Source organism: Mesocricetus auratus, unplaced genomic scaffold, assembly GCF_017639785.1.
Source record: "Mesocricetus auratus isolate SY011 unplaced genomic scaffold, BCM_Maur_2.0 Super-Scaffold_100008, whole genome shotgun sequence".
Lineage (NCBI taxonomy): Eukaryota > Metazoa > Chordata > Mammalia > Rodentia > Cricetidae > Mesocricetus > Mesocricetus auratus.
In genome coordinates, this window is record NW_024429192.1 from 9,779,193 (window position 1) to 9,791,846 (window position 12,654).

Here is a 12,654-nt window from a genome sequence, read left to right on the forward strand (position 1 = left end):
AAACTTCAATCCAATGAAAATAGCATAATAATATCTAGTTACTGCAACAGCCACTAGATGTCTCTGTTATTTCACTTTTCAGAAGATCTGTTTCTCAGCCCCTCCTTTTCCTGCTCCTCTGCCTCTATCAGACTCTTTCCTTCTTTCATTTTTCAGATGGAATCTTGTTGTGTAATCCAGACTGCACTTCAACTCAAATCTGCTGCCTCAGCCTCCCCAGCCCTAGCATTACAGGCGTGTGCTATCCTGTACAATTTTTCCTTTTCTTTGGAAATACTCACACTTCATTTAAAAATAAGCAAACAACAACAAAAGCCCTTCTTTTTGTTTTGAGACATCATCTCTATCCTGTCTCAGCCTCCTGAGTGCTGGGGTCACAGGTGTACACACTCATTCCAGTGTCAGACTGGTTTGATCAGCTTTGGTAAGTGCCTTCTGTCATAGTCAGTACAAAAACACTTAGTTGAGGACTTCTTGTTAAAAGTGTGCTTAAACCAAGTGGTGGCCTGATCACAGAGATCCACCTGCTACTACCTCCCGAGTGCTGGGATTAAAGGTGTGCACCACCACCACCTGGCAAAATGGTCATGAGCTCTAGTTTTGATTCTCAAGATAGAAGCAGGAACTCAAGATTGTTCAAAAGCTTTTCTCTTTAAGACAAGGTTTTGTGTGCAGCTGTGGCCTGGTACTCAAAGATCTGCCTGCCACTGTCTCCAACATGCTACCATTAAAGACTTGCACCATGGGCCCAGCAACAACAGCATTGGTTTCTTTGAGATAATTTTTTTCATACAATATATTCTGATGAGGGTTTCCTTTGCCCTGCTGCTCCCAATTTCTCCCACCATCCCTCCCATCCGATCCACGCCTTTTCTGTTTTTCCTTAGGAAAGAAACAGGCATCTAAGGAATAATAAATATAAAGGATGGATCAAAAACAAATCAGAATAGGACAAAACAACCAAGCAAGAAAAAGAGCCAAAGCAAAAGCACAAGAAACATACACACACATTCAACACTCAGAAATTCCCTGAAAACTGAAAAACTGCAACCCATATTAGACACGACACAACGGACCTGTAAGGTAGAACAAAAGCAAAAACAAACAACAAAGTGCCCTGATTTAACGTTATGAGACAAACAAACAAAACCCTCCAGAGATGCCATTTGAGTTTATTTCTGTTGGTCATCTCTGCTGGATGGGATAGTTTGTTTACTCAGTGGGACTTTCTTAGAGAAAATTAAGGTTTTCATTTGCAAGTAGTTATCAATTGGAAATAACTTCTGGGTTAGAATGGGTATGTTGCCGACTTCTCCCAGCTCTAGGACCCAATCAATTTTGTGCATACCTGTGCAGGTCCTGTACATGAGCAGCATTTATTATTGAGCCTGAAATGTGAAAGGAGATGTACACATCAGTCAGAATCACACAGTGCATTATACCAATGAGCTGAATTCTGAAATGAACTGGGATAGGTTAAAAAAAAGTGTAATGGGTTTCAAATCCTGGATTGTCTTAGCTACTCAAAAAACCCTTAGCAAATTGGACTGAACTGGAAACAACCCCATGTACTTTCCCCGTCTGTTATTTTAACAGATCTATCTTCCTCCCTATTTAGTCCTCCTATTCTAGTCCTGGCCTATCTCTCCATAACACTATATTCTAGTTCTCTTCCTTCGGAGATCCTTTCCTCCACTTATTAGCTATTTAACCTCTAGTTGTTTGTATTGAAACACACAAATCTAAAGCTTTTAAAAGATAATGTCCACATATAATAGAAAACATGGGTCTGGATTACTTCACCCAGGATGGTTGTTTCTAGGTCAGTCATTTACTTGTAAACTTCAGAATCTGACTTTTCTTGGCAACCAAAATAAAACTCCATTGTGAAAAATATACCCTTTATGCATTCTTCCGTTGCTGGATCTAGGCTGTTCAATTTCTGGTTATTGTGAATACAGCAGCAGTGAACATGAATGGGCAGGTGTCTCTGTAGTAAGATGTGGGTGTGCCCTAGTGGGGTAGCTGGCTCATGTGGCAGGTCCATTTCTAGCTTTTTAGAAACCTCCACACTGATACCCGTAAAGGTTGAACAAGTTTGCACTCCCACCAGCAATGACCAAGTGCTCTTCCTCTCATCCTTGCCAGCGTCTGTCTCGTTTCTTTTATTGACCTTCGCCATTATGGCTGTGGGTAAGATGAAAACTGGCATTTTTCTGATGGCTAAGGATATTGAACATTTTTTTTAAGTGCTTCTCTGCTATTTGTATTTTATCCTTTGAAAACTCCGTTTTAGTTCCATACCCCATTTTTAATTTGGTTTTCTTCTTGATGTAATTTTAGTTCTTTGTATATTCTAGATATCCTTTATCAGATGTATAATTGGTACAGATTTTCCCCCCCATTCTTTAGGCTTCTGCTTTGCTTGACTGATGGTGTCATTTGTTGTACAGAAGCTTTTAATCCTCATGAGGTCCCATGTAATAGGTCTTTCTCATTAGACTTTCTTGGGCCACCAGCTCCCAAATAATGACATGGAGATTTGTTATTAGTTATGAAAGCTTGACCTTTAGCTTAGGCTTGTTCTCACCTAGCTCTTATAATGTAATCTGTTTCTATTAATCTCTGTTCTGCCACATGGCTTTTTACCTCTATTCCATTATGTATGTCCTACTTGCTCCATGTCTCACTTGTGTCTCCCATGAGTCTAGATTCAAACCTTTGTGTTCCTCTCTCTTTCTAGAAGTCCCATTTGTTCTCTCCTGCCTACCTATTGGTCATTCTGTTTTTTATTAAACCAATCAGAAGGTACCTTTCACACAATATGATCAAATATTAAGCAATATTCCGCAAATGATTATAAATTGTTGATCTTAGTGCCTGTGTTATTAGTGTACTATTCAGAAAGTCTCTCTCTCTCTCTCTCTCTCTCTCTCTCTCTCTCTCTCTCTCTCTCTCTCTCTCTCTCTCTTCCATCAGATTAAGCATATCTGGCCATCTGTCAAGGTCCTTGTTCTACTGGAGTTGAGTTTTTTGCAGTGTAATAGATATGGATCTATTTCATTCTATATACAGATATATGGGTTGGCCAATGCTATCTTTTCAAGATGCCGTCTCTTCTCCAGTATGTACTTTTGGCTGCTTTGTTAAAAATCAGGTGTCCATAAGTGTGTGGATCATCAGTTCTATTCCACTGACCAACATACCTATTTTTATGCCAGTGTCATGCTATTTTTATTACTATGCTTCTGTAATGCAACTTGAAATCTGGGATGGTGATATCTCAAGCAGTTCTTTTATTATTCAGGTTTGCTTTAGTTGTCCTGAGTTTTTTGTTTGTTTTTAATATTATGTTGAAGATCATTTTTTCAATTTCTGTGAAGGATTGTGTTAGAAGTTTGATGGGGATTGCACTGATTCTGTAGATTGCTTTTAACAGGATGGTCATTTTTACAATATTACTCCTTCTAATACATGAGCTTCTATCCAGTTTTTTAAAACGTTTATCTCATTTTTAAGTATGTATATATCAGTATGTGTTGTGGTATGAGCTTCTGAGTGTGGACACCTTTGGAGGCCAGAAGAGGGTATAGGATGTCAGATTGTGTGTAGCTGGAGTTACAGGTGGTTATGAGCTGCCTAGTGTGTGGGTTCTGGGAGTCACAGTCCAGTCATCTGCAAGAGCAACAAGTGGTCTTAATTGATCTTTCCAACTTTTTTTTTTAATGTCTCACTGTGCAGACCAGACTGACTAGGAACTTATTGTCTAGCCCAGGCTAGTTTTCAGCTTGTGGCAGTACTTTTGCCTTACATTTCCAAGTACCATGGTTACAGACATAATGTCACCACCACACCTGGACTTCCAAACTGTTACAATAAAATCACACCCACAGAGATGGAGTTACAGGCAGTTATGTGCTGCCTGACATGGTGCTGGGAACCAAACTGAGGTCCTCTGGAAGATCTGTGTACACTCTTAACCACAGAGCCATTTCTGTAGCCTCTTGATGTTTGTGTTTTGAGACAGTTTCACGTAACCAAGGCTGACCTCAAATTCACAAGGTGGTCTAGGATAACCTCGACCTTCTGAACTGCCTCTGCCTGTCAGGTGCTGGAATTACAGACGTGTGCCACCGCACCTGGTTTATGCAGTGTAGGATTGAACTGTGAAGCGCACATGAAGGGAATGCACTTCCTTGCTGACTGACCTCTGTATTTACGTTTATCTGTTTATTACTTGAAAACATATCATAGGCATCAGGATGCTTTATAGAGGCAACTGACCATCCGTTTTCATGTTGCACAAGCGGGGTTTATCTGATTGCTTTCTCCTCATTCATTTTCATCAGAGGTACTTGCCACGAGTCATGTGGCATGCTCCCTTAGGAGGCGTATTAGTGCCTGTGCTGGTGGGTTGTTGGCTTGGTAAAGGCTCATTGCGAAGGTGTTTTGTCTTTATGTCTTAACACCCCGCTTTAAGCTGTGAGGTGTGCAGCACACAGAGAGGAACCGAGCTGCGCTGTTGCAGAGACCAGAGTGCTGAAGCCGTGGAAAGCACGGCTGGGTTGTTCACAGGCAGGTAGTTACCAAACATGAGTACCACGCAGGGTTCTGGGCGTGCTCCCAGGGTGACAGGTTTTCCTAATTTTAATAGGCACTAGAAGTCCATACTTATAGAATTTCCTGTTTGGTGGTGAAGCAATCATGAAGACAATTTTGGGTTACTCATTCTTGTGCTCTGTAAAATATTTGATATAAAGTTAACCTTGAAAATTAGATTAGTTTTACTGAGGAATTTGCAAGATTAAAGACTGTGGTGTTGAGGGAATATGTGGAAGGGTATGAGTTAGTCATCTGTGGGAATAGCAACTACATATTGCCTCAAATAGAGCCTGTGAACCAGTTGTCTGTATTGATGGGGAGATGATTTGACAACTTATTAGAAGTATATATCTATCTAATAATAAGAAGGGCACACTGCTAGTTTATAAGGAAAAGTACAGTGCCATGTCATATAGCACATTTGGGAAATAAAGACATAGGTATCATTTCTAGGAGTCTTCCTGTGGTGGCGCTGTCAGTCACTCTCTGTTGCTCTCTGTCTTGTCAGTGTTGGAGAAGAGCCTACCATTTCTGGGCATGCTAGTGCTCCTCCACTGAGCTACATCGCAGGCTCACCCTTAGAATTCCAGATGTTGAGATGCATACACTTTGTGGTCTCATCGGATAGTCTATTGCAGTTTGACTTGTCTTTTGTCTTGGTTTAGTTGAGTTTACTAATACACTCTTTGATTTCCACCACCAGCTTCGTGCTCTGTATTCAATGTACCTTCGGAAAACAAAGAGTTTGAATAAGTTACTCTATCATCTGTTCAGACTCATGCCGGAAAACCCTACTTATGGAGAGACAGCTATTGAGGCATCAAATAAGGACCCCAAAACATTCTTCACTGAGGAGCTTCAGCTGAGCATTAGAGGTCAGTGTTCTACCCGTGTGCATCTTTCTTAAGAGACTCAACTGAGACCAAGTTGTCCTCAACTCCTGGAGGTGTGAGGATAACCCCAAGTGAATCCTCATCTGTGAGGGTGCTGAAATGCAGGCTTTTCCAAATTTACCTAACAGCTCAGATAGCTGGATCTTATGGATAAGGTTGGGAAGAATTCCATTTGTGTTTGAGCTTAGTATTCTATATGAGTTTTTGTTTATTTGTTTTGTTTTTTGAGACAGGGTCTCACTGTGGCCCTTCCTAGCCTGGAATTCTGTAGGCCAGGATGACCTCAAACTCACAGAGATCTGTCTACCTCTTTTGGGATTAAAGGCATGTGCCACCATGCCCAGCTACCTATATTTAATTAATAGAATAAAAATAAGTTTGAAGTTTGTGTTTACCTGGAGACTCACATTTTAGTTGAAGAGAGACATGTAGTGCACCTGGCTACTATATTGTCATATTATAAACTTATCTATGAAGAAGATCTACTAAAAAATCCTGGAGGATGCATCATAAGGTGTGAAGATTGGGGTGTTCCTTTTTTAAAAAAACTTTTTTAGGCTTACTTTTATTATATATATGTGTGTATGTAAGTATGAATGTATCTATATATACATGATGGTTTTGCCTGCATGCATATGTGCCACATTTCTGCCCACAGAGGCCAGGAGAGCATGTCTATTCCCTAGATTTGGAATTACAGACAGCTGTGAGCTGCCATGTGCATGCTGGAAATCTAGTTCCTTTACAAGAGTGACAAATGTTCTTAACCATGAAGCCATGTGTTCAGATCCTGGGACCCTTTTTGTTTGTTTTGTAAGTTAAGGTTTCTCTGTGTAACAGTCCTGGCTGTCCTGCAACTCATTTTGTAGGCCAGGCTGGTCTCGAACTCACAGAGATCTGCCTGCCTCTATGCCTCTACCTTCTGAGTCCTGGGATTAAAGGCGTGTACCAGTACTGCCCAGCAGCAACTTTGATAATTAAAAAAACAACAACCTTAATTGTTTCTTTTTTAAAAAATATACGTGTCCCATTTCATTTGTGTGTGTGTGTGTGTGTGTGTGTGTGTGAAACAGGATATTTCTAGACTTTTCTGTGTCAGTGTGATTTCCACTTCTATGTCTTGTCATTGTTGTGGTTCAGGTTGAGTGTGGGGGAGGATGCTAACACTCTTTGAGTTGGGGTCTTTCTCTGTTTTATGAGCTAACACATTGTGTTGAGTGATGATGGTGTCTTTCTAAGGAATATATTGTAGTCTGCTCTTCTGGGTGAGAAATACATACCCCTAACTTAGACTTTGTTTTTTTTCCTCAGAGACAGCAACTCTTCCATACCATATTCCACACTTGGCATGTTCAGTCTACCATATGACTTTAAAAGACTTGCCTGCCATGGTTAGACTGTGGTGGAATAGCAGTGAGAAGCGTGTTTTCAATATTGTAGACAGATTTACAAGCAAGTATGTCAGCAATGTTCTTTCTTTTCAAGAAATATCTTCTGTACAAACAAGCACACAGTTATTCAGTGGCATGACGGTTAGTATTGTCTTTTTCCAGAAAACAAATACCTTGATATCTCTGATTGCTTATGTCATAACAAATTGAAACCTTTGATTCAGAATTTATAGAAAATTATCTGCTGCCTTTTCTGATTCCTCTGTGTCAAGAAAGACATCGTAGGCATCCAGCTGACACTCAATACTTTGGGTGCCTTTTGACTGTTTAACAATGCTTTGGTGTATTAAAACCTAATACAGTTAGGTGCTTTCTACGAGCAAGTGTAAACAAACTACAAATGTCATAAAATGTCTCTAAATGTCATAAAGTGAGAGGCATCACTTGTAGCCTTTGCTCACCAGAAACACAGTATGTATGTGAGTCTAGAGCACAGACATCCATCTGCCCCTGCCTTCAGAGTGCTGGGATTACAGGCATGCACCGAAACACCTACTGTTTACATGCCTGGTAGCAGATAAATGATGTGTTTATCTCCTGTATCCTCCTAGGTAGTCATCAGCTGTAAGTAGATCTAACAAAGTGTTTTGGTTTTGGAATAATAGGAAACTATTTGCCAAGGAAAAAAACCACCTTTCTTGTATTGTAGGTTAAAGCACGAGCTACTACTCGAGAAGTAATGGCTACTTACACCATTGAAGACATAGTCATTGAACTTATAATACAGCTGCCTTCCAATTATCCCTTGGGTTCGATAACAGTGGAGAGTGGGAAGAGAATTGGGGTGGCTGTGCAGCAGTGGCGCAACTGGATGCTGCAGTTAAGCACTTACCTCACCCACCAGGTGTGTTCTCCCTACCGTTTGCCTGCCAGAGAAAGCGTAAGAAGAGCGGCTGAACTCCGTGTAATTGCTCTCTCTGCTTAATGTGCAAAGGAAAAGCTCTTGACCTGACACAGACGCATTCCTAAGGACGCGGAGCTGCCGTCTCGGCTGTAGTTTTCAAAGCTCTGTGGTTCATTGTCTGTTGGTTGGCGGGGATGGGCTTTATTGCACTGACCTTGCAGAGGATGCAGAACAACACTGGGATTAAAGAAGTCGAGGGAGTCTCTCAAGAGGGTTAGACTTATGCTCGCTTTCTCAGTTGCTTTTATTCCCGCATTTCAACATGCCTTTGAGCCTTAGCCTAATTGCAAATCTCCAGTTTTGTGTGTATGTTATCAAGTATATATTTTAAGTACCCTTCAGTAAAGGAAGTTATTTTAAAGCAAATTTACATTCATTATTGTAAATCAGTTGAGGTCAGATGATGCCACTACTGTCTGTTGAAAATTAGAAAAGCTGTTGTAAATGACTTAATTTCACTGAGAACCCAGAGCATAACAATTAAAAGTAGTGCTTTGGAAGGCTTTAAAGTCTTTTTCTATTTTTTAAGAATATTATTTTTCCAGTTTCTACATGTATACACTGTATGTTGAGCATACGCACTCTCAACTTCCCTCCCCGACTCCCTGTCCCAGACACCCGACACCCTCAGCCACCTCTCCTCACCTTTCATGTCTGTAGTCGAGTCCCTGTGCTGAGTCCAGCTAACGCTGCCTGCTGTGCTCGCTGCTGACTGAGCTCGTTGGCTTGACCTTGTGCAGTGAGTTCGTAAGTGCAGCAGCCATGCCATGTCCAGAAGGCAGCATTCCTCATGTCCTCTGGTGCTTACATTCTTCCTGCTCCCTTTCCCAGGGTGTTTCTTAAGCTCGGAGTGGTTGATTCAGATGCCTCACTGAGGGTTTAGCAGTCAAATGTCATTATTCTCTCAGCATTTTGACCAGCTGTGAGTCTCTATATTGCTGCCCACCTGAGAAAGGGCATCACTTACCTGTGTGTTTGAAACAAAATTGTTTGGAAGGAATTTTAGAAACATGCTTGTCATTTAGCAAAATAAAAGTAATAGGGCCGTGAGCTTTTGCTCAGGGTTAGACGCTGATGTGAATTCCCTCCCGTGAAGCAGTCTACCGAGCCAGTGAGAAAGCTGTTGTCCCCCGACAGTCTTGTCACTACTGTACCAGTAGACTGTCACAGCTTTCCTGGGAAGTCATTCGATAGCGAGGCCAGTGCTGGGTAGACCTGTGATGTCCTTCCTCTCTCAGCGGCCTGCACATCACCTTCTGGCACTGTGAGGCAGTGTTCAGGGCAGTTCTAGCCAGAGTGTTCTATGTTCTGCAACCGAGTGTGTATGTGTGTCATGCCTTATTTTCTAGTTCTGGTGGGCAGCCAGGGGACTGGTAATGGCCTTTGTTGTTTGGGCGCCCCTGGGACCTTGCTAATAAACCATTTATGCAAAGGCACAATTACATTAGATCTTTTAAATTACTTTTCAAAGAGAATACCAAGTTTGGGTGGGGTAGATAGGTAGAGGTAGATCTGAGTGGAGACTAGGGAAGAGCTGGTAGATATGTCCCAAATACACTGTGTGACATCCTTAGAGATGGATAAAAAGCATGTGCATCTATATATAAATGGTCTTAGAGGGTGTGGGTTTCTGTAAGGATTTCTCATGCTCCCTTAGCTTTGGTTCACCCACTTCCAGACTCCCGCTTTTCTTCTGTGCCCCTGCCTGAACTTCACTTAAACCTTTAACCCCAAGAATTTCCTATAAGCACTGTCTTTATCGTGAAAACTTACATTTTTTTCCTAAAAATTTAGAGATTATTTGAATCAATGTTTAGGAAAGCTAGGAGATAACATAACCAACCATGCTGTCTTCCTTCAGAATTAAGTTATCTGACTAAAAGTAGCCTCTGGAAGCCTTCAGTGTGCAGTGACGCTCTTTCCTCTTCACTAACAGAATGGAAGTATTATGGAAGGCCTAGCGCTATGGAAGAATAATGTAGACAAGCGTTTTGAGGGTGTTGAAGACTGTATGATCTGCTTCTCAGTTATTCATGGTTTCAACTATTCTCTTCCAAAAAAAGCCTGTAGAACGTGCAAGAAAAAGTTCCACTCAGCTTGCTTGGTAAGGCAAATTTCTTATATTTTTATGCTGTGTACATATGTGATACTTATTTGGAAAATGGTATGTAGGGCTGGTAAGATGGTTCAGCGGGAAAGGAAAGGCATCGCTGCCTAAGACTCGGCAACCATGGAAAGGTAGAAGGCGAGAACAAGCCTGATAAGAGTTGTTCTCCAGTCTCATGCCCTAGTCACTGCACATCCCTGTCTCGCAGACACACACAATTTAAGGGAAGATCGTATATGCCTATAGGAGGCATTAAGAAGTGAAGTTTCAAAATCTGTAAAAGATTATTAGTGATTTACTGAGGTGGAACATCAAAGCACTTTAATGAGTGGGTATTCTCATAGACCTCTTAGCACTCAGGGATTGACAGTTTTGTGAGATGTAGACCTCCTTTGCAGATGTGACTTGGGCCGTCCATATGAGAGGCTTAGTTTGCTCTTCGTAAACATCATATTGAGAATGACATTGAGTTCATTTCTTCATAGATCTTCCTTCTACCTTAGTTTTATGCGTGAGCCTAAGTATGTAGGGCCAAGAGATCACAGTGTAGCCTAGAAAGAACATTTACTTATGCTAATTTTGGAGATGGGAAGGCAAAATTCTTAGTATGTTCCCATTTTCATTTTCTCATTTACAGATTACCATATATATGTATGAATATATATATGACAAATATATTTATATATATGATAAAACCTTTAAAAATTTGTTCTAACATAAAACCTTTTCTTTTTCAGTACAAATGGTTTACATCTAGCAACAAATCCACTTGTCCACTCTGTCGTGAGACCTTTTTCTGAGTGTTTTTTAAGTTGTACGTTGTCCCTGCGGTAGGTCAAACCAGAGGCAGCGGGCTTGTCTCCGTCTTGAAGTACTGGCGTGCAAAAGGAAGCCAGTGAGCATGACAGAATTGCCATCTCTGTCAGTGTGACCTGCAGTCGGGTTCACTTCTCTTGAGGCTGCTTTGTAAATCTTTGGAAACATTTTTCTTTTACAAGAGAATATTACATATTTGAAAGAAAATATTTATATTAATGGTTAATCTCTTTGTATATTTAAAAATAAATATATCTCTTCTCAAAAATACCCTAAATTATAGAACTGAAATTTGTGAAAGCATTAGCTATATTATAACTTATAAATCATCAAGTTTGTTGGTCTGTGTTGTAGAACAGTCCAGGTGTAAAGCAAAATGAATTGAGAGCTGATTTACATGTATAGATAATACTTAAGATTTGGTAGTGATGGTGGAAAAATTAAAAATTATTCTGGGGGAGGGGAAAATTATTCTGGTTTTCACAGCTTGTTTTAAGGATGAAGTGACACTAAGCTATTTTAACATCCGTACTCAGCTGTTTGAAGCACACGCTGAAACATCACATGGAAGAATGAACTGTACTCAAGGAGCTCTGTCGAGAATTGTGCAATTTATAAATTATACCCATGACATTAACCTTTTGCTTGTGAAAGAATTATTTCTATATGTTAATGAGGTTCGGGTTGTAAATTTGTGAGTGAATTTGTTACTCAGTTTAGTGAGTCTCCAGAGTAGAAAGTTGAGGCAAGCAGTTATTTGATTGTTTGTGAAGTAAAGTGGTAGTTATCTATCAGAAAGGAACAGACAAGCATGCTTACTACAAGCATGGTAACGTGGGAAAGCCAGTAATTAAAAATATTGTAGGAGACTTTAAATGTTGCAAACAAAATTTGCTATCCTTACTGGCCACGGTTACACCAAATCAGGAACTGGGGAAGCTAACTAATTCTATGAAGGATTTAGTATTAAGTTAAATTAAGTCTTTGGTTTTTTGCTTTTGTTTTGTCTTGAGACAGGATTTCACTGTGTAGCTCCAGGCTGGTCTGGAACTCACTATGTAGACCAGACTAGCTTGGAACTCAAGAGATCTGCCTGCCTCTACCTTCCAAATGCTGGTATTAAAGGTATGTGCCACCAATCCTGGTGAAATGAAGTTTTAATAGACTGAAGTGTGTAAACAAGTAAAAAATTGCCTTGGCTACAGTATCATTGTCTTTAAAAACTATATCCAGAGTATGAGGTATGGAAGTTTGGATCTTAGACTAATTTTATCACAGTCTTCCATTTCATATCTAGTAGTTAGGGCACCTAAAAGGTTGGTTTATCTCTGCAAATGTCTGATTAGAAGGGTGCAACTCTTGTCAAATAAAATTGCTGCTTACCGTCAACTGGTCAACACGGCTGTTATTGAAATAGTATGAATTTGGTCAGGATTACAGTTCAGAGTAACAACTGTGTGGATTACAGATGCAGCATCGGTTTGTCTATCTTCTGATTTTTTTTCTGTGTAGTACTTATCTTACAGTCTTGAGGTTCAGAGACAGAGTGAAGTGTAGATATCAAAATTCTACTACCTCTTCTTAACCCCTTAAAACATTGTCTTACCTTTCTGTCTGCCTCTGACACAGTAATCTCAAGGATTGTGTAATCCCCCTGTAAAAGTTATTCTTTGCCTTTAAAAGTGGTTTTACAATAAAATTTTGTTTATAACCCTTCCAGTATTGGTTCTTCTTCTGACCCAGAGTCCAAGTAGAAGAAAGACAAAATAGCAGGGTTTTGGCTTCCAGCAGCCATGGGAGGCGGCAGGTTAAGGTAGGACTCTGAATACATTCTGTAAAACTTGTGTGAAGAGTTGGCAGCTCACTACTTTTGCTATGCTA

General features: G+C 40.4%; 1 protein-coding gene and 1 long non-coding RNA gene across 2 annotated transcripts in view; one reads left to right on the forward strand and one right to left on the reverse strand.

The window, feature by feature from the left end:
* Ltn1 (listerin E3 ubiquitin protein ligase 1) overlaps positions 1-12,492 on the forward strand; it is a 54,365-nt gene extending 41,873 nt beyond the window's left edge. The window contains exons 26-30 of the mRNA XM_005073857.4: positions 5,306-5,477; positions 6,807-7,027; positions 7,596-7,790; positions 9,787-9,954; positions 10,695-12,492. Coding sequence (XP_005073914.2) covers positions 5,306-5,477; positions 6,807-7,027; positions 7,596-7,790; positions 9,787-9,954; positions 10,695-10,757 — 819 coding nt within the window. The 3' untranslated portion in view covers positions 10,758-12,492. The remainder of the gene's footprint in view (positions 1-5,305; positions 5,478-6,806; positions 7,028-7,595; positions 7,791-9,786; positions 9,955-10,694) is intronic.
* On the reverse strand, positions 1,153-5,309 carry LOC121141906. The gene is made up of 2 exons (XR_005878852.1): positions 5,179-5,309; positions 1,153-1,388 (listed from the first exon to the last, which is right to left on the reverse strand). It is a non-coding gene; the product is annotated as an uncharacterized LOC121141906 (long non-coding RNA).
* Positions 12,493-12,654: the final 162 nt, after the last annotated feature.